The 20,004-nt window shown below is 38.9% G+C and overlaps 1 protein-coding gene across 8 annotated transcripts in view; it reads left to right on the forward strand.

Annotated features, from left to right (window-relative positions):
• Positions 1-20,004, forward strand: part of LOC110976722 (uncharacterized) — a 71,616-nt gene that overhangs the window by 24,250 nt on the left and 27,362 nt on the right. For 4 of the 8 annotated variants that reach the window (XR_015424484.1, XM_022230237.2, XM_022230233.2 and 1 more), the window contains 11 exons: positions 115-138; positions 3,931-4,104; positions 4,909-5,006; positions 5,342-5,419; positions 6,031-6,159; positions 6,905-7,024; positions 7,870-7,921; positions 14,795-14,932; positions 16,237-16,319; positions 17,034-17,072; positions 19,342-19,386. Coding sequence is in view for 7 of the 8 variants with exons in the window: in XM_022230237.2 (XP_022085929.2) it covers positions 115-138; positions 3,931-4,104; positions 4,909-5,006; positions 5,342-5,419; positions 6,031-6,159; positions 6,905-7,024; positions 7,870-7,921; positions 14,795-14,932; positions 16,237-16,319; positions 17,034-17,072; positions 19,342-19,386 (980 nt within the window). In the remaining variant the exon portion in view is untranslated. The other 4 variants (XM_087133520.1, XM_022230234.2, XM_022230235.2 and 1 more) reach the window with 4 other exon arrangements.

Consider the following 20,004-nt stretch of genomic DNA (forward strand, 5'->3'; position numbering starts at 1 on the left):
TCCAAAGGGGAGAGGGGGGGGGGAATTACCATGTACCTGTAGCTCTGGGTATTACCTGCATGTCCGTTGACTAACTTGCATTGTGTGTCTTTGTTTCTGCTTGTGATTTTGAAGGCATGGATTCAGAGGATGATGACGGTAAGAATACAAACATAACAGAATGTGAATGTTGCGCCGCTAATCCTGTTTGTTTGAAAAAAAAAAAGTCATCTAATGCATGGCGAATAAGAGCTGGCTGTTGATGGCCCTGCCCCCCATCCCCTCAAAGTGCTCTTGAACAAGTTACATTGCATATATGTATCAACTTGAAGCAGCTGCTCTCAATGTTGGTTTTGCATTGGTTTTATTACGCCAGGGATATTGGGTAAACTAACATATATACCTCATATATGACAGTTGAACTAACCCCTTGCCCACTAATCCAACTGAGGAGAATGGAAGTTGGAATCAATTGGACTTTTTGATTTTGTTTTACGCAAGTACTCGCTGATTCCAATGAGCGTGGAGCTCTTGCAGTGCTCAGAGTTTTCCCTGCCTAAGTGACAGCGTTGGCTGATGTTATGTATTGTGTTGAGTTGAACAAGCCAAATCGACCCGAAGCATACATTGGACCCGTGAAACCAGTCAGAACTCCCCACATCTGACCCAACAGAAACTAAGGTCAAACCCACCTAAACCAAGTTGAAACTGAACTGACTTGAAAAGAAAAAATCAGACTTGGATAATATTTCTGCATCATGTGCTTCAAGTTGACAGTGTTGGATGACTTCCCATGAAAGATCATCTCAAGAACTCAAATTGTAGAAATTAATACTGTGGCGGAAAACCACGAATTGAGATTCGTGATATTGCATTTACAAAGCACTGAGTGAATGTCATGAATTTTTTTGGGGGGGGGTTCATTTCAGGGGTTTTTTTTTTTGCCAAGATGGCTTGGGTGACGTGAAAAATGCATAGCCAAAACTTATCCGACAGGAACTGATCCCACCCAATCCAAAGTCAGTTTTAGCGGTAGGTTGGGCTTGCACGACATTACTCTTTGCACGATCGATATTTGTCGTTGTCACATTGATTTTTATCCTCATTTTGTTGGTCAGCTCATGCTCATCACAACCCCTGGAGAAACCCTGGCCGTGACATAATTATATGCATTTGCTAATCCCACAGTTTAATTGTAGCCAAAGAATGTTTAAAAAATGACCTAAGGTGAATTCAAAGATTTTGTTCACTTTTTTTTTAAAACTGCGCACATACTGTACATATGTAGTTAGTCGTACACTTTTGGATAGATAAGGAAGAGACAAGTGTTTATTTCTTAAACTTTGCCTTGATATTCTCAACTCAACAAATTGTCCCCTTAACACAGTGTAGGCCATTGCAGACATACCGTACAGGCACAAACATACATGTACTTATCACTATTCATGTGCAAATTTGCATGGATGGTAAGCTACATGTACATGTACATATGTACCTCATTGCAAGTTTCTTGTTACATTTACCTAATTTGAATGTATATTTCTGCCTGGTAGAGCTAGATAAAGAGAGGCAAGTGGAGTCAAGTGCTGGTTTTACACTCTCCACTTCCCCTGTTAAAGAACAAAATGACTCAAATGGTGATAACATATACAAGTTTGATTTTTGTCCTTTCCTTGAGTATTGAAGTCATTTGGCATGTACTTGTTTTCAACAAAATGCAAACATTAAGTGCAACCAAAACACTTTCAAATCATTTTTTTATTTTATTTCTCGTGTACATGAAAGCTAAGAGGCAGCCATGTTTTTCCTTTGTAGCTTCCGTATAGCAACCATCAAAACGTATTTGGAAAGAAGTTCATTCAGCTTACCAGAGCAGTACCCTTTTACATAGGTTTTTCTCCAGTACCAAAATTTCATCCCATGGGCCGGTATGTACATGTACATGTAGTTAGTGGCACATCCATTTTCAGCGTATTGCACAAATACATGTACCTTACAACAGTGCACAAATTATTCACTAATTCACACACTGTACCTCAGTAACATTGCCTGGTTTAATGCAAATTCTATGTGTTTTGTGTTAGTACCAATAATGGAAGTATTTCATCCTTTTTATTTTATGATTTGCTGTGAAAAGAAAGCAATTCCTGATGCTTGTCTTGCTTTTCAATGCTGCAAAAGGATTTTCAGAGGAGTTGAAAGAGTGTTTTTTTCCTTGAATTTCTTGAATAGGAGCACCTCTAAACACTCTTTTTATCCTGATGATCTTGAACTTAAGGTTCATTTAATTGTAGTCCGTCTTGTCCATATCCACTGCATGACTCATGAAAAAAGTATTTTGCTCTATTTGCAAGTTTTGTCAGTTTCCATTCAGTATTAAAGAATTTTAGCCCAACTTCTCCACTTTCAGAAGTAGCAATGTGCTTTTTTTGTGTTTCATCTTATGCTAGTAGTATCTGTATTTAACATCTTGTATTATGACTTTCCGAAAAAACTGGTTCTGTTTTGTCCTATTGCTTTCAGTTGACTCTCAAAGCTCCTGTAATGACGCATTGAATTTGTCCTTTTTTGTTTTAGTGACCATTATTGGAGTCCAAATAAATGGACCGAAATGAAACATACTCACCAAGTTTTCCATTCAAGTAATCAACTCAAAATGTCAATTTTGCTGCATGCGATACAGCTTTACAGAGTTGATTGCATTTTCTAAATTTCTTAAAGAAACAACTTTGCTTCCTGAGAGAGATTTAAAAAAATTACAGTTACAAAAACTTGTGACCTTTGATGAAGTTGCAAGGATAAGTAGGGCATACTCCACTTGAGTATATTTCTGAGAAATTTCTCTGAACGTATTAATGAAGTTCCTTGGCTTGATTCTATTTTCTTTTTGTGTTTTGACAAAAAAAATGTTAATTACGTCATTGTTAAAATTAATGACATTAACCTATTAATATTGGGCATTTGCAGGGTTGAAGTGTGTTTTGGAGTAAGTGTTTCAAATTAATGACATTATTACCTTTCTCTAATTTTGTGCCTAATTTAATTTCTTTGTAAACTGCGTTCAGGTCCCAATTCATTTATCGTTTTGTCATTGTGGTGATTTTTGTGATATTCGTTTTCTAAGTTAAAAGCTCAATTGCTTCTTAGTGTGAGTGTTTGTTTCTTTTCAAAACATGGTGAATTTGTTTCACGTGTCAACAAATTACAGGTCAAAAGTGCACCACAGACATCACATTTTCAATTTGAGATCTTGCCTCCGAAGCTTCTCCACATTTTACATTCTGTGTTCTTGTGAACTGTGGTCCAAACTCTTTAACTGTTGTGGAATGTCGTACCTCTAAACACTTCATAGCACGCCCGCAACAGCAAATGCCAACAGTTGACCATGTGGGAAAGTGCACAGGGGAACATTCATTTGGAAGTTCAGCAACCATCGAGATCAGGGATTCAAAGTTCATTCACACCTGGAATGCCATTGGCAGGTTTTTTTCATCAAGACACACACCCTCTGGTGTTTCTCACTTGGAATAAAAATGCAGTTCACAATGTTTTGCACAAATCACCACTGATGGACGTGCACCAGAGATATTCCATTTAAATGCATCTTGTTTGCCCCAAGAGTTCATTGCAGTGTTATTGGCACTTCTTATGGACAGGTGTGAGATTTTGGAGTTGACACTGAAACTGACTGCACAACAAATTTTTGAATAGGCTTGATGTGAATGACAAAGTGGAAACCGTTTGTGTCTTTTAACTGATGTTTACTTGAAGTGGTTTCGTGAAAAAATTCTCTCAGAAGAACTTTCATTACTTGCATATCTAAAAAGGGAAGTCCAGATTATGGAATTTAATCTTTGTTTCTTTCAATAAGAGAACCGTCTTTCTGCCAAACCCTTCCCTCAGTCACCTTTAATTTTAACAAGGTGATATTGATCATGTTTTGATTCTAAGCTGAGAACTCAATGGCACTATCTGCAGCCAGCATGGAGAGCCTCGCCCTGAGCGAAGACGGCGATTTCAGCAGTCCCAAACGGCGACCTGGATTCATCCCATATAGGAACTCGGTTTTGACGTGGCTACTCAAAGACAGCTTAGGAGGGAACTCCAGGACTATCATGATTGCAAGTGAGACTTGGCACCTGAGTTGCTGAGACTTGGCACCTGAGTTGCTTCATTAGGAGTGGAGTTATCATATGATTGCTTTGACAGCAGTAGTCACCTTTAAAAGCAGTGTGCGTGTTGTGCAAAAACTCATAAATGGTACTGCTGAATAGTTACAAAATTGTCCATTTAAAGTGGGTAAATAACAGCGTCAGTCTGGCTGTGAAATCTGTGTGCCGCCAAATCTTTTCAAGAAAACAATATTTGGATTGTCAGTGATGGTCGGTGTTGTTAGAGAAAATGGCTGTTGTTGGCAGGTCGTAGAATTACCGGTAGGACAAAGATGATAAGCAGTATATGCAAACGTTACACTTACAACCGAATTCTGCTCAGTTTCTTTACTAAATAATAGGTGGCTGTGGTTGATCAAATTTGGCATTATCTTAAGGCAAGGTTTAAATATTTCAATCAGCTCTTTATCCTTGAAGTGATATTGATATTAATAGTGTAATGCTGCCTATTAATGTATACAGTATTGCATTCTAGTTGAAGCAAAGAATATGACATTATGGCTCTACCTTGATACACAGCGCCGATGACGTCAATGCCCTTTCTCTGCTTATAGCTACCCTCTGTTGATAATGGCTTTGGCGATGACATTGAAAATGACATCATTATCGTAATGCTGAATATAATAAACAACGGAGCACAATGGTTGTGAAGGCACTGATAGGCCTAATGATGATCATGAAGACAGTCACAGCAGCCTAGAAGCATTGAGGATCACCGTAGGCGTAACTGTCCCTCTGTCTTTGTTGTCTGTACCAGCAATATCTCCATCTAGTACTTACTTCAACGAAACCATGAGTACGCTCCGCTATGCTAGACGAGCTAAAAGGATCATCAACCAGCCATTCATTAACGAGGTAGGCCTGCCCTTGTTTCCTTATCTAAACGTAGTCAGTGTCTAGCTACCCATTGTTGTGGGTAGGTGAGGAAAATTATCTTGGGAGTTATGTCGTGTTTATTGCCTATAAAAACAAGTGGATTTGGTTGTAGTGTTAGCCCTGTGTTGATTGCCCACTATTTGTACTGCAGTCTGTCTTTCCGGCCCGGCCTTCAGCCAATGGATGCACCCTGAATTACCATGAGTTGGCATTTCATCATTATTTTGTAGGGAAGTCCCCTTTGGACCAAACATGGGCATTAGGTCAGTGCTTGTGCAGTAATTGATCCACTGTTCTTATTTCTTTTTGCAAAGGATCCTAATGTGAGACTGATTCGAGAGTTGCGGGCAGAGATAGACCGCTTGAAGGCATTGCTTAACTCAGCAAGTCTTGTAAGTGTTTGATCTTCCGTAATAGTTTCCTTTTGTCGGTGAAGCATGTTTACACAAATTTTGGGCCCCACATGAGAAGATCCAGATATGCTTCATGCATGCATCTGTGATACACATTTTCCAGAAGTTTGTTATATGCCTGTGAAAATGATTGACGAGTACATGCTCTCCAAACAGTGGCACAACTGCTCCGACAAAAGGAGGTGAAAATCGAAATGTTGTCATTCCTGGGGGAAAAATAATGCAACATTACTTTTACTAATCCAGGCCATTCACATGTGATCAGATCGTTTTTAGTTACAACACACCCATACAAAAATGGAAGAGACCAGTACAAGTGTATCTTGAACCATGCAGGGGTACATACCTTGGACTTAGCTAGTCCTTGAGACTGTCAGATAATGAACAGTCTGCAAGCATCATGGGGTTTACTGAGGGCCTGAATGTAATGTTTCACAGAACACATGCAGTTTAGTTACTCCCTCGGCAAGGTTGGGTTTCCACACAGAAATCAGGAGCAGTGTGGCCATAGTGTTAGTGTTGTAGTGTCCATCTGTTGTGTTTCTCACAAACACCTTTGGGCCAGTGATGATTGTGTTGTTCATTCACAGTCGAGCTCCCAAGCCTCATTAGTCCAGGATGCTACCATCAGTAAGATGCTAGCGGAGAATGAACAGAAGGTGGATCAGCTGACAGAGGCCTGGGTTGACAAGTGGAGGGAGGCAGCCAGAATCATGCAGGTGGGTACTTCATCAGCAGTCTCCTTCGTCGGTGCTCAGTGCTGAATTGAAGCAACCAGGAAAGAAATCAGTTTTTAGAAGATGAAGAATAATTCCAGAAAGTGCTCCGTGGCTCCGGAAGGAATTTAACCCAGGCCTTCAGAGCTTGGAAGTGTTCAGTTCTGGCTTTTTTGGAGTTCTGGCTGCCCACCCTTGTATGTGCTTTCATAGTGTCTCTTTTAATAAAGCACTTTTTGCATGGCGTCTGTCTTCTGTTTCCATCATGCAAAACTAACCCAGACTCATATCTGCTTACCACTACTTTCCTCACATGATTCCGTCATACATGTATATTGAATGCAAAAGGTCCGAAGCAATCATCAGTTACGTCACATTTCTATTGGCATAGACAAGTGGAAAGCAGTTTTCTCTTTCCCCATTTCTTTTGCTTTCTCGTTTGTTTCCGTAAGGAGATACCATAATTCACGCCCATGTCCCTAAACTTAACACGTACATGTACATGCATGTGGAAAAGTTATTTTACAGCATCTCATTGGTTTAAGAGTTATTTAATGTGTGAACACTACCTGTCACAAGCATTGTGCCCCCTGTCCGCGAGCGTTGTGCCACCTGTCCACAAGCGTTGTGCCACCTGTCCACGAGCGTTGTGCCTCTGTGGTAATGGTTTCTAATTCTGCTCACTGAGTAACACTACACTAGTTTTGCTTTAATATCATTAAAATGTTTATTGTTGCATTTTTTTCAGGAGTGCAATGTTGGCATACGGAGAGAAAGTATGGGAGTGATTGTAGAATCGGAATTACCCCATCTGATAGGAATGGACGATGACTTACTCAGCACTGGTATCATCCTATATCATCTCATGGTATGTTGTATCTGTTGTATTCCTCATAGGGGTGTGGGTTGATTTATAAGGAGGGGGGGTGGATGGGTTTGGAGTGTATGGGAATAATTATAGAATCAGTATTTCCTCTCCGGATAGGAGTGGGTGATGATTTACTCAGTACTGGCATCTTTTTGTGTTAGCTCATGGTACCGTATGTTGCGCTTGGTTTATACCCCTTAGGAGTGTGGCTTAATTTATAAGAGGGTGGGAGAGCATTGGAACTTCCTCAACTGATAAGAAAGGATGGCACTGCTATCATGATCATCCTATATGATCTGATTGTAATTTGCTATTTGTGCATGCCCCTAAGAGGCTTGATTGATGAAAATGGGGCTTGATTTATTTATTTGCATCTGTTCGTCCAACTTCACATTCAGTGCCAATTACAGGATTATTATTAGGGAAAAAATTGAAGAAATGTTCATTTTTAGAGAGCTGTGGGAGGAAAACCCCGGATAAATGTTTTGGGGAAACCCACAGACTCAGGTAGGGACTAAAAACCCAATCCACATGTGGACCAAGCCAGATTCAAACCCAGGCCCCCAGAGGTGGAAAGCGAGGAAAGAAACACTATGCCAACCTGACTCCTGTCAGGGTAGGGGAGACTGTTGAATTGGAACTTTGCACTGGATGATGGCTTTCTTGACACTGGCGTTTCCCTGTATTATTCAATAGTACCTTGCACTTGGTTTGCATCCCCAAGGTGCGTAGGTTTTATGTCCATTTGTACACTGTACAAAGAGGTGACTTGGAGAGTGCATTTCACATACTGTTCCGGAAAACATCGATAGTTTTCACAAGAGTTTTTTTCTGATTTTGTGCAGGAGGGAGAAACTACCATTGGCAGGGAAGATTCAGAAGTTGAGCAGGACATTGGTAAGTGTGTCAGGTTTTCCTTCTTGATCGCACTGTCAGTCTTCAGGAATCAAGCAGTTCCTAGTGGCACTTGTGTGGACAGTGAGGAACTATGCAATCTGTGGGTCATCAGTGGGTGGAATGCACGAGTGCATGCTAAGATCTGTTTGCCTCTTCCACTCTTGAAAGAGGGGTGTGCAAAATAGAGACAATCCTTCTCGCCTACATTCAGTTAATAGTTAAGCTTTGAGCTGTTTAGATGCTGCCACTCAGATTTCATGTGCATGACCCCATTTATGCCGTTTTCTTTGTGTGGTCCTGTTGTGAGCCAATGTTACAAAGTCCATATTTTGTCTGTTCTTTCTTTGATATGGTTGTCATTCGCTGGATAAAAAATTATTATGATTATGTAAACATTTGTAAAAATTCACGTCAATTAATTTTGTTACCAGTACTGGCAGTTGGAGTTAAAATTGACGTTGATAAACAGTTTGAGATATGTTGTAGTACCTGTGCATGATTTATTCAGATTATTTTTGGGGATGAGTGACATTTACTATGTTGAATATATTAAAATACATTTACATGTACGTCTTTATCCTGAATCATTGTATTGTTGGTGTTTGTCTTTGCCTTATCAAATTCATTTTCAAGTCCTCTTTTCATTCTTTCACTGGATTGTGTTTCTCCCTACCGGCCCGCGGTACCTGTCATTTTAAATTTTGTTCACCCACTAGAGATTATCTCTTGTTAGTGTGCTTTTTGGCTTGTACCTTTGCACATCTGTTCAAAACAATTCATAAATACGTGGGACAGTTTTTCTATTCCTAATGGTCGAAATGCATCATGTGACCGTGTATTAGCATTTGATAATGCCCGATGAGAAGTTATAATGCTCGCTGCATAAATCATGTGCTGGCACATGGATAGGAGGTCTGATTGGTCACGAGTCTGTGTGTTCTTTGAAGGGAATTCTATTAGACAGCTTTCAAAAGGAATATACCGTAAAATGGACGGGGGTGATTGGGAATATCAAAAAGTAAAGTTTTAGAACAAAATTATTGGAAATCCATCATATGTTGACTTCTTTCGACTTTCTGAATAAAAGGTAATATTAATGGGAATAAATATGTGCTTTGCCAGTCTTAAACTAACATTTAAGACCTTGCTCAGGAGAACAAATGCTGATAATGCCAGAGCTGCATCCAGTTTTGTATTTGAGTCCATCACAAGTCCCTGCAAGTCCCTGTAAGTCCATCACAAGTCATTCAGTCTTCAGCCAATTCACAAACTATTCAAGTGAAATGTGACAAAAGCATCCTTTCGTCATTGTTCACCTTGCTACTTATGACTGGCCTTGTAAAGGGACTTGTGACTGGATTTGTGAAGGGACTTGTGATGGACTCGAAGACAACACTGGCCGCATCCATTCTCCTGTGCCGGTCTTAAATGCACATTTAAGACCAGCCAAGCACATACATGTATTTATTCCTGTATTTAAAAAGAAATGAATGTATGAGATGTGTTCGAGTAAGAAGACAAAAAGGTTAGGTCAGGTAAATGGATCATATTGGATGCCTCACTTGGATGTTGAATGTACATTTCCATGCAGATAAATATTTATGAACACTGATTTATGGGGGGAATAAGTGACTCAACCTGACAAAATGACTTGCAAGTCACCAGAACCTGTTTGGAGTTGAAGGCCTTTGAAAGAATTATATTGGCAAATGTACATCCATGTAAGTGGGAAACCTCAACATGTTCCTCTCACTTAATGGTCCATCTTTCATCAGGATTCTAAAGTGAGTGATCAACGAAATGGACAGTTTGTAGTTTTTTAACACACACTGGAATAAGTTACAAAAGCCATTCTTCAGAATGCAGTTTGTCAGATTCAGGCACCTGTTTTTATTTTAACTTGCGTACATGATATAAAAACCATTTGTATACATGTATATATTTCCTTCCCATCAGACCTAAGGATTGCATGTAAATGTATGTATGCCCAAAGCTGTACAGAGAATTTAAAGAAACTGAGGTTATAGTTTATTTCCATATCCTATGAATTGAATATCAAAATAACAGAAATGATATCAGGATTCCAGATAAAAGGAAATGCTTATACAAGTTCTGGAACCTGTTTCCAATTATTTAAATAATGGGCTATTATGTATTTCAAGATCAGAAACGAAATAAATTATCCATGTTTGCATCAAAAATCCTGTTTCTTTTTAACTAAATAAATGTCTACGATAATAACTACAAGGGATGGAGTGAACGAATAACTCAAATTACAAAAAAAAATTAAAAAAAGAAAATCAACTGAATAACAAACAATGGCATTTGTTGTAAATATGCATATTTCTAACCTTTATACAATCCATCAAAGGATAGGGGGTCGTCTTCTGCCTAATGACGTAAATCGGTTTTTAAGATGCTAACATGCAGACCAATCGTACAGGTAGTTTTTTAAAAGCCCTTGAGCTTGATGAGACTGTATGAAATAAGGGAATGAAGGCAGAAACCTTTGAACTTTCCCCATCCACATTTGCCACACTGAGGCTGAAGGATACACATATAACGTCCTGCAGGTTGCACTAAAGTGGATTAACATTATTTATCTAGATATTTTTTTGGGCAAGAAACAGGGACAAATGACTATACATTTATAAAAATTACCAATTATAAGATTAAACCAACAAATGGAGATTGCACACACAGAATCATATAAATATACCGGTATACAGCAAAGACAAGAAACTTAAATAAAACCTGTTGAATATGCAGGCCCCTAGGAATGCCTAAAAAGCCGAATTGAGGCTTATCAAGAGGCTCTCCGACTGCATCCGCACAAATTTGCAAAATACAAATGAAAAGAAAAAGACATTACAAGAAAGGATCAGAAACACCATACAGGTGTATTATTAAAATAGGTTAAAAAAGCCCATTGAAGATTTTTGCAAGTGCCTGTCCACGAAATAGACCATTCGAACAATACAAAAAAAACAGGCAAAAGATAAAACCCAGCCACAAATAACCCAAACCCATGCATAAAAGCAATAAAGCCAAGGAATCCCATGCCTGCTCCAGCAGCAACGGCATGGTCCATACATAGAATGACAACTAGTATACAACCATTCCCTATAAACAGTCTAAAATCGGCATAAGCATCGTTATTATCACAGCTAGGATTCTTTACATGCCCCCCTTTTTTTGGTCAGTGTCATTTAATATTGCAGAAATGGAAAGCCTATTGTGTGAAATGTACATGTATCTATTGTTGTGTGATTGGTACTGTAATTTCACCACAATCAAAAAAATGAGAATAAGGAAGTATGTTTGTGTTGCTTGTAATGCATGTGAAATAGCTCCCATGTACATACAGGGATGTACTGGCACAGCATACTTATTGCACAATAGGTCTTAACTGAACCTTTGGACTTTTATGTGTGTGATACCCAAATCATGAAATGATTGCACAGATATCAGGGCAGTAGGTTAAGTTTGCATTTTCTAGAGTTGCTGTATTCACCAGCTTGTCAAGGATAATTGAAATGAAATAGCCTGCTTCTAAATATTTGGGGATTCATTTCTGTGTGAGGGTGATTGCTGTACATTGGTTTATTTGGGAACGCATTGTTGGGTTACCAGAGTCAACCCTGCAATCCAGCATTGAATAGAACTGCATAGAATAGAGCACGTTCGTTGGACCAGTCTTCCAGATCCGTGTCAAATTAGAATGATGAAGTGGAACACAGCCCACAGCATGTCATGTTTATCCCATGTTGTGACTTGGCTCGGGTGTGGGTTTATGTTAATCATTAACGGCTACAGAAGATGTTGAGAGTTACAGCACTTGCTGATTAGAGTTGTCATCTTGGACTATTGCTACTGGCTTGCCTATATCATGTACTGCCAACCAGTCAGTATAACCATTTAGATTTTGAGTAGTGTGGTTTGAGCCTTTGTCATAGGACTTCACGTTGAGTGTGATTCCCTTTGCTTGTTGCTTAGCAAGAGAGGATGTTGGTATCAGTGCTAACACCTGTTGGGCAGAATTGCCATTGATGGGAGGAGGTTTGGTTCTTCATCATTTTGCGACACTCAATTGTTCTGGCCACCTAGTTGCCACGGGGACCCTGTGTATTAAGACGCACAGCTTGGCTATTTCTGGAGCAATGCTGAAATACTGCACTGCACTGTACATGTACACATGCATGTGGCATAGTGATAGTGCAGCTGGTTATAAGGTGCAAATTATATGCCTAGGATGGTACTTGCTCCTGTCTGCGTGGAACATGTCACCCTCATGAGGGACTTCGCCATTTCTTCGGAGCTGTTTATCAGGAAAATCACAGAGTAATTTCACCTTCTGACACCTGATGACATGCCTGAAGTTGTTGGAGTTGGAATTTATGCACATGTACACTTTCCTTGCTGAGTGAATGGTATGTACATGGAGCTGTAACAGTGCTGCCCAAAACTGTCCTAGCAGAATTCCATTCATTGGGAATTCAATATGTTCAGTGTACAGTACATGTACATGTTCAGGTTCTGCACCTGTTCTTGTTCTACTGTACATACATGTACATTGTACATGTATGTAACGTACTGTTTATGAGCAAGTCCCTCTCAGAGACTCATTTTGCTCTGACAATCATTTCCCAGATGTAACCTTATTCATGTTCATGTACACGTAGTCGTGAGAATGAGTTTGGAGACATTTAGCTTGTGTCGTGCATTTCTGAGGCGTAATTTACAATGTGTCCCCCCCACAGGCTGCATGTAAACAGAATTCTACACTGAGCATAGTCAACGTACGTATATGTACAGTATATTGGTGTTTCCCCACAGAGCATAAACCATTTCATTATAATCATAAACATGCATTTGCGATGAAGGAGTTAAGAATTAATTGCCAATTTTTTCATCATTAAATGATCGAGACTGTATTGCAATATTAATGAGAACCGCTAATGATGGAAGTCACTTAATATAATTAATTTAATCAGTAGTCAGACTCAGCAAATGCATTGTAGCCTATTGTGATAACTTTTATTGTAGGAATTAAATCATCGCCAAATTCATTAATTTACCGTCTTGTTGAGGGAGAATTGATACTATCAGCTGTCTTATTCAGTCATCTTAAAATGGTAAAATGCTGGATGTTGATACCGGTAAATGATGCAAAGATGGGTAATTGAGAAAAGAGTTATTTCTTTTCTCCCGTGTGGAAATGTACATGGAAGAGGGAAATAGGCTCGATTCCTTAATTAATGCTTGGGAGCAGGGACAAAAGGATGGACATTGATGAAGAGACTGAAACATTGCTTGACTAGTGGACAAGTGCCAGTGGCCTTTTATATAAAACCTTTGTGTTCGAGCAAATCAGTACTTGATTTGTCAAATGCCAGTGACAGAGTCTTGTAGAATCAAGCTTCCTAGGCATTCACAGAAATGATATACATGTACCAAGCCCACACTGTCAACACTCATCATAGCAAGGTTGCTAGGAATAGCTACATATACTTTACCTTCTTATGACCAGAGCATTAGTTTAGAAGGACTGACAAACTTAAAAACTGCAAGAGGGTTTGCTCTTGAAAAAGAGTCTTCGGTAACTTTCTTTACAGAAAATGTGTGTTTACTTTGAAAGTTAATTAAAATTAGATTTTGATTTTGGTGTAAGGTGATCTCACTAGACTCACTAAGACATTGAAAAAGAAAAATTTCTGAACAGTAAATGCTCTTTTCTTTCTCTGAGAATTGGAAAAAAATCACACAGAGAAAATGAGCTGCAACAAAGCCAGATAAGTCCCAATCACTAATTAATTTTCTTTGACATTTGGACTAAAACTGCAATCAAAATAAAAACCAACAAACAAAAGAAAAGTCAAAAAAGGTTCATACATGAGATCCCAGTTATTCCCGAGTAAATAAATTGAGTAAAAATCTACATTCAATGCAAGTACAGGTAGATTAATCTCTTGTTTTGGGGCCCAAGGGGAAGCTTAATAGTCAGTACATTTTGCAAGTCTGTGCATCATAATCTCCTGCAATTTCACTTGGTGTGTTAAATGGTCACTGGTATGCCCTAGCCATAGTGCATAATCAGAAAATGAACATTTCATTCTAGCTTGCTCTGGCCAAACAATGCATCATTTGTTGGTCTTGTACCAGTTTTATTTAGACCACTAAATTTTCAGTTTCATATTTAATATCTGTATGTGTGCATTTATGTTGTACAAACATGCATAGGCCTGTAAATCCAACATGTGTGCCATCGGGAGAACTTAAAGGTATTCACAAGAGAAGGAAAAGTGAGGGCATGTACCGGTATAATTTAGTATATTCTTATTATTATGTATTTATAATTCAAGTATCACACCCAAGCAGTTGAGTTGTGTTTAAAAATACTTCATTTGACAACATACATGTACTAATACAAAATAACTATGGATTAAAAATACATGTACATGTACCTATACATCAACCACCTCTTGATGGTATGACAGACATATGAGGCTTTTTGTAGACCTCTTAAATTACCAGTATGTGCACATCAGCATGTACGTAAATACGCTTTGATACTACCCATAGCTGAATTGAAGCTTGTACAATTTGTTCAGTTGAAGAATCTAACCTTTCCTCAGTACGTTCAATGTGCATGCGCACCTTTTGATTGCTGTGGATCTTGTTGCAGTTTGTTCTTAGCTGGTTTAGATTTGCCACTTGCAGATAGCACTTTATCTTCAGTGCTTTTTCGGATTTCAGTATTTCCCCCTATCTTTACCCTGAAAGCGTGATTACAATCGAAATTGTTATTTTTAGCCTGACATTTTCTTGGTATGTTCCGGTGAAGTGCTTACTTTGTCCTTTTCATGCACACAGTGCTGTGGGGACCGGGGATTGAATGTCAACACGCTGTAATTGTCAATCAGCATGGCAGAGTAACACTACATCCAGTCAACCAATCAGCATGCGCTGTCAATGGCAACGATATCCACCAACCAACTCCACTCAGCCAAGGTATGCAGTGAACCTGTTGTCACAAATAGGACTAACTCTTGTGAATATAGACCAAAGTCACAGGAATTGTTTGATTTGCCTTGCAACAAGGGTTAGATTATAACTTCTTGAATCATACATGTAGCTCCCTGTACATGAACATTGTAATGTACCAGGGTTAATACAAAAATTGTACCCTCATGTAGAAGCAAGATTGCTTTTCAACCTGAAACTCAAATTCATTTATTCAGTATAGGCTATATTTTAATGTAACTTGTCTGAAAATTTTGAAAAGCTTAGATTTTTTTTATGAGGGGGCTAGACTGGAGGTTTTGGGTTACATGGCAGAACAGGAGAGGAACAAAGGAGGCTCTGATGTTTCTTTTAGAAATTTCCATCTTTAAAGAGTTGATCACTAGAAATATATGGAGACCTACAGGTGAAAGTTACGTTTGTCTGCAAATTTATAAACCATGGACAGGTGTTTGATGCTTAGTTTATAAGAAGGTACTGTACATACCTAAGGTGCTTGATCTGTCATGTAAATTGATGCAGAGAGAACCTAAAAACATGGACACTACCCCAATGTGATGTTGTGAATCATTAATTATTTCTTTATCTGACCTTGTTTGACTCTAAGACAAATGACACTCCAGAGAAGCACCCTGGATAATAGTATTTACACAGACTCCCACTACCAGCCGTCATTCCTCTGGGATGCCGACACAGCAGACAATGGTGCAAGATTAATTGCATCCCACCCTATTTGCCCAAGTCATTTGTGATATTTTTCTCCTGGCAAAGAAAGGTTTCAGCAGTGATCTGCAACCAGGCCAGAGCTTTGCACATCAAATAGCCATTTGTAAAGTCCTGCTGAAAAAGATTTGCAGGAGTGGTGTTTAACCGTGCGTTAGCATTTTTACCAAGATTTGGTGTGAGAGGTCACCTGTGCTGATCACGTGACCACCTTTGATCTGCATGATTTGCAGATGACTGTTTTACATAAACCCCAGTGTCTAAGTTATCCGCTACATGCGTGAACAAGAGATGATGCATTTTTACACAGTCATGATTTTGTGATGGGGGCACACCGCATGTACCTAGGTCCATGCGCACTTTGCATGAGCTGCACTGAGAGTGAGTGACCATTTTCTGCTGGAATGCACAGTCTTGGCATTGATGCTGCATGTGTAGTTGAAACAGTCCTTACCATTAGTCTCTATCTTTGCCAGTGAGGGGGAATATTGTACCTCTCGGCTGAGAAGACAGATGTGGCTTCACTTTCAGTACTTGATTTTTATTGATCTTTGAAACTTTGCTCACAGGTGCTGTTGTTCTTCTGGGGAAGACTAACATGTTCCGCTTCAATCATCCTGCCGAAGCAGCCAGACTCAGGGAGAAACGAGCAGTGAGTTCTTTAGTCACAGTTGAAGTAAAACAAATAGAGGCACTTCAAATATAGTCCTATGTGATACATGCACAAATTCTTGTAAGTTTGTGGGCCCTGCCGGATGTGTCAAAAGAGAGCGTGTTTAACGTGGCTCACCTGTCAGGGCTCTTAAAGTTGCATCCCAATGTCCCAATTTTTTTTGGAGTTTGTGTGATTTCATTTACTCGAAAATAATTCCTTGACAACGTCCTGGTAGCACCATCCTTACTGACCCAGTGTGAAACATCTAACCCATTAACCGTTACTCCGCACAATGTTGTGATCAGAATACCACAAGACACATGCACTTGTACAGATTGATCTCCTTAGAAATTGAATTTGCCGTTGTCTTTGAGGGGTGTAAATGCCCACTCCCTCCATTTCTCACCCTGCCTGGTTTTCATGCTTCAAAGTCTCTATCTGCATAATGTGGACGCCGAGTACAGACAAGATATACCGCATTGATGTAACGTCACTTTCTTAAAGAAACTTATGGGCTGTTTGCAGTAACTGAATGAGAGTAAATACAGTGTTAACAAGTTATGAAAAAAGGAATGAACAAATATGCAGATAGAGGTGCATTGGGCACATAAGGACCTTAATTTCCGTGCGCCTTCAATATAAAAAAGTGTCAATATTTGGGGACTGATTTCAGAATAGCGCTTGACAAATTTGATTGTATTTTATTTCCAGTCATCTATCAAACCCGAGGATGTTGAGGAAATAAGACGTGTGAGTAAACTGTCGATACGTTCATTTCCAGTTTAACGTGTCTGTTGTGCTAGGCGGTGGGTTGATGTTTGTTATTTGCAGTGCCTGCTGAAAGGTGTGTTGTTCACTGAGACAGTTTTAGTGTGTGATTCTGGAAGTTGAAAAGGTGAAATGTAATTTGCATTATGAGTTTTACAACTATGCAAGTACAGGTACAGGTACATACGTGGTACATACATGAATGCCAAGACACAAGTCAGTTCAGAAGTATTTGATAGACAGAGGGATTGATCTACTTTTGTCACAGTTTTATTGGAATACAATGTAATGACTTGATAGACGGGATGACGTGAAGTTGCCTGATGATAACTCGTCAGGATTTTTCATGACCCGTGATACTTCAGTATAACTTCAAAGAAGCAAATCCAAGCAGCCACATTTTCCAGTTTTCATAAACCCCCTGACAGATTTTTCATTACATGGTAGCTTTGAAGAGTTCTTGAGAAACTTTCTTTTTCAATACCACATGAATGGAGCACAAAAACTGTGATAGTGTTGTATTCTGTACACCATATATATTCACTATGGTGTTGTGATTAGTGCAGAGTATCAATCAGGAAGTCCTCAATAGTAATTTGGTTTTTTATAGTTTCAGTATTTCTTAGAAAGTCAAAATCTAAACACTAAGATATCACTTTCTTTGAATGTTCACTCAGAGAAATAGGGCATGTTTCTTTTTTTAGCTTTTTATCTTTGTTGGAAGGATGAGGTCTGCATTATGCATGGTCATGATAGCATGTTATGAATGTTATTTGTTTGGTGGAAGCACAGCATATTTGTGACCTGTCACTACAAAATGAGCTGAAAGTTGGAATTTTCAAAAATTGAGATATTGGTAGTTTTGAGTTCAGCAGAAAAAGGGCTTTATAGTGGCATGTACATGGAACACTTAAGGTGACAATATAAGGTATAAGGTGACAATGTGACATTATTCTGGCAGCTTTGCGTCTTTGTTCCCAAAATTGTTTCAACATTTCAGACCAGGCACGAATAACACTATTGTCAAAACTGCTGTGAAAATTAATTACATGATCCTGCGAAATATTTGAAATTAAATGGGAGACAGGTTGTTCTTTTCAAATGTTGCAAAACCCCAAAATTGACCTTCCCTTTGATATGATTTTGAACCGTCAAAATTGGAAAGAGGGGAATGCAACTTTACTCTCATTTTGTTGTGACGGGTCACATGCATGTATGTGTAACTTTGGATGTTTGACCTGAGAGCTCGTTAGACTGTTATTTCTGCGGGACAGTGTAGAATGAAGTTTTCCCACTACTAGAGAAGTAGTTGATGTATTTTTATTTTACCTGATTCAGTTTTCAAATTTTGCCTTCTGCCTTACCTGTTCACTGTAAAAGAGTTTTTATATTGGAACAATTTTACTAAAGCATATCCGTGTCAGTGCATTTACAACAAACTATTGGAAGACATTTAAAAAGTGCTTATTACTGGTACAGGTATCATTGATTTCTTCCATTTGACATATGCTTCCCAGTGTTTGAATCCTAAAGGCAAACATTCACCATCTTCCTGCATTATTGGGTGTATGTAATCTACGTAATAACTTATTTTGACCGGTCATGGGATCCAAAGAAAAACACTCATAAAGTGGAACTCTGGAAGTGTTCTCTGCAGAAAACACACCGCTGTGAAGTCATCATTTGAGATAAAATGCTAATTTCACCGTGGTTCAGGAAGTGTGGGGTGACCAATATCTGTGCTTGAGTTTTGATGTGATTTTGCAGTGTGTGTTGCTTATAGCTTCTATTAATTCAACTGCTTTGTTTTTGTCCAAAGTGCTAACTGACCAAATTACCATTGCATATTCAGCAATGGTTATCCTGAGTGGATATTTTACTTATTCAAATTTAAAGCACAAAATACATGATGGTTTTTCATAAAGACGTTTCCATCAAAGCCTAACATGCTTTCAACTTTTTCTAGGATCCGCTGGTTTCATCAGTTGTGGGGGTGTGTTTCATCTTTTTCAAATGTATCCAATTACAGAAGGAAAAATCAAGGTCTTGTGCTGCTGGGAATTGTCCCATTTATTACTTGCCGCATGCAGTACCGGTAGCATGCCATGTTTCAGAAACTGAAAGTTCCAAAATGTTGAAATTCCACAATTGTTCCGTTATCTCCCCTTGTGGGAAGTCTGACAGTTTATTCTGTTCCTTGCATGTTACGGTGCATGCTGATACTTGGAACTCCTTCTCCCCCTCCTCACAGCCTCGGAAGAACAGCGTAACACTCCGAGTTCATAATAACCTCACTGTAAGTTGCACGTTGTAGGTGTCTAACTGCTTGGGGCTAGTTCAGGGATTAGCGGGAGAAGGGAAGCAAAGCTGAGTGTAGGGGTGGCTGGTCTTTATAGTCTTCTGTCTGGAATGTGCTAAGGACCCTCTCAGTGAAAATGATTCAGGTGTTGCCAAAATGGTGTTTCATAATCGATCATGTTATTTGTTACAATGAATCACCTTTTTTCTTTGTTTGTCGTGAACCAAACTAACATTTTGGATGTTTTAGCTTTTGGTTTTTTTTTCCAACATGTGCTCTTTGCTCTGTAAAACTACCAAAGTAAATATAAAGTGTTGAGTTTTGGAGGTTACTGGTTTAAAAAAAAGCCTGAATAACTGTTTGTAGTAAACAAGCAGAACTCTAGAATTTTGTGAGAGTAAAAAAGACAACATGAATGTTACAGTCCTGACTCCTGAAAAAAATGAGTTGAGGTTTTTAGTATTTCCATACAGTAATTGCCAGTTGCAAGGAAACACTTGTGATTTTCTCTCAGTGGGTGCTGTTGTCTTCATGTCAGTTCCACCAGAAACATGGAATGCAAAATCTTAACTAGCTGTGATGAAAAGAGTGTATTATCGTCCCTGGAAATTGTTG

Source organism: Acanthaster planci, linkage group LG01, assembly GCF_054643075.1.
Source record: "Acanthaster planci isolate LZ-2023a linkage group LG01, COTS_SCS, whole genome shotgun sequence".
In the NCBI taxonomy this organism is placed as follows: domain Eukaryota; kingdom Metazoa; phylum Echinodermata; class Asteroidea; order Valvatida; family Acanthasteridae; genus Acanthaster; species Acanthaster planci.